We start from the raw sequence: 2,306 nt of genomic DNA, 5'->3' as shown, positions 1-2,306 counted from the left end.
TATATATATATATATATATATATATATATATATATATATATACATCGTAAGAGAAGAAAGAGTTTACATTTAAGACTTTTGTTGTTAGTATTTAGTCGTTTTGTTGCTGTTGTTGTTGTTTTGTTGTTATTGTTACTTTGTTGTTGCTGATGTCGATTTCTTTTCTTCTTTTTCTTCCAGTTTCTAGCTTCAAACTTTAAAAATGTCTGCATTTTTGCTGTTGACTCTGGTACTGACGCTCGTTAACCCGAGTTATGTTACCTTGGCAAGACGTAATTCCTGCCGCTACGAAGACACAATATGTGAGTTTAGTTTAACCGTTACTCACAAACTACCGATGACCTATCATCGCTATCCAGTCGAACTTAACGACGGCAAACTGTATTATTTCCACAAATATAAACATTACCTCGATGCTGATGATGTATTAACGATGGATGGTTATGATGAACAATGGTTAGCAATCACTGTAAATGAAACTATCCCAGGCCCTACTATTGAAGTTTACATCAACCAGACTGTCATCATAAAAGTCACAAATGAATTGTGGTCCACTGCTACTAGCTTACATTGGCATGGAATTGACCAGGTAGGATCTCCATTTATGGATGGTGTCAGCTTTGTTACCCAGTGTCCAATACAACCAAGTGAGTCGTTCATTTACATATTCAATGCCACTAAGACAGGTACATATTTCTACCATTCTCATATCGGATTACAAAGGATAATGGGACTTTATGGAGCGCTTATTGTACGGGATAAACCTCCCATTATTCAGGAGAAGGTTTTAATAATTAGTGAATACAATCATTTTTGGAATGCGAATAAAGCATGGATGAAAACAAACTATTTCGATGCATTACATGGGAAAATAATGCCTGATCTAAGAACATATGATGGAACATATTTAGGAGCCTTTCTGTATACATCTGGATTAGTAAACGGTAGAGGACGATATTATAACAAACGTGGACATCACAATGGGGCACCATTATCAAGATTTAACGTTCAACAAGATCAAATGTATCGATTCCGAGTTATTTCTGCGGCCAGTGAATTGGCTTTTGAATTTTCAATTGATTCCCATCCCCTTCAGATTGTAGCGTCTGACGGAGCAGATTTGAAAGGATCTTTTTACGATTCTGTTATCATACAGCCAGGAGAACGATATGATTTCTTCATAACAACTAACAAAGACATAAAAAATTATTGGATTCGAGGTAAAACGTTAACAGAAAACCTAAATCAAACATTCGAAGCAATATTATCATACGAAGGAGCCTCAGATACAGACCCGACCAGCAGAAGCAAAAACTGTAGTCATACAGTCTGTGATGTCCTCAACTGTCCATTTATGTATTTTCCAGTGAAATATAATAAACGATGCCATTCCATTTCTGGTCTCCATTCGCCTAAAGTTCAAAATGTACCAAAATATGAAGAGCACCATTGGGAAGAATATTTTCTTAATTTCGCTTTTCCTGATGGTAGAGCTTCCGTGAATGGACGACAGTTTCTTTATCCTCATGTCAACGCATTGCTCCAACCAAATGAAATAAAAACATTGTGCAAAGAAACTGAATGTGGTCCTGGAAAAACTTGCGCATGCACGCATTCAATAACGTTATCAAAGGGTAGTAATGTTCAATTAGTTTTAACAAATATGCGCAGACTTTATGGAATTTCTCACCCTATACATTTACACGGTCATTCTTTTCATGTGGTGAAAATTGGTTTTCCTACTTATAACAAAACAACAGGAGAGATAATTTCAATTAATAAGGATATCATGTGTTACGGTGACACGGATTATACATATTGTAATAAACCAGGCTGGCGAAATAAGACTTGGAAAGGAGACAATATACCCGGATTAAATTTAGTAAACCCTCCCTTAAAGGATACTATAACATTACCCTCGGGTGGGTACGTTGTTGTCAGACTGAAAGCCAATAATCCTGGCTTATGGTTTATGCATTGCCACATGGCATTTCATACTTTTGAAGGAATGGCTCTGCTAGTAAACGAGTCATTTACAGACATACCGACTTCGAAATATTCCTTGCCTAAATGTCAAAGCGTAAATTTACATGGACATTTTTTTTCTAAAGGGACAAATTAAATACTTTCGAAAAACAGTGATAGCCTTTGAAGAGCATATACTAATATATGATAGAGAGTGTGTGTGAGAGAGAGGGAGAGAGAGGGAGAGAGAGAGAGAGAGGGCAGAGAAAATATTTACATGCGGGTTTGTGAGGTGTCTGTATGTTTTTGTGTATGAGAGAGATCATGTGTATGCGTGCGTG

General features: G+C 36.6%; 1 protein-coding gene across 1 annotated transcript in view; it reads left to right on the top strand.

The window, feature by feature from the left end:
- LOC106868211 (uncharacterized) overlaps positions 1-2,218 on the top strand; it is an 11,218-nt gene extending 9,000 nt beyond the window's left edge. Inside the window, exon 2 of the mRNA XM_014913373.2 lies at positions 181-2,218. Within this exon, the coding sequence (XP_014768859.2) occupies positions 203-2,122 (1,920 nt within the window). The 5' untranslated portion in view covers positions 181-202 and the 3' untranslated portion in view covers positions 2,123-2,218. The remainder of the gene's footprint in view (positions 1-180) is intronic.
- The last annotated feature ends 88 nt before the right edge of the window (positions 2,219-2,306 follow it).

The sequence above is a fragment of the Octopus bimaculoides genome, chromosome 17, assembly GCF_001194135.2.
Source record: "Octopus bimaculoides isolate UCB-OBI-ISO-001 chromosome 17, ASM119413v2, whole genome shotgun sequence".
NCBI classification, from domain to species: Eukaryota; Metazoa; Mollusca; class Cephalopoda; order Octopoda; family Octopodidae; genus Octopus; species Octopus bimaculoides.
This window is presented reverse-complemented; position numbering and strand designations above follow the sequence as displayed.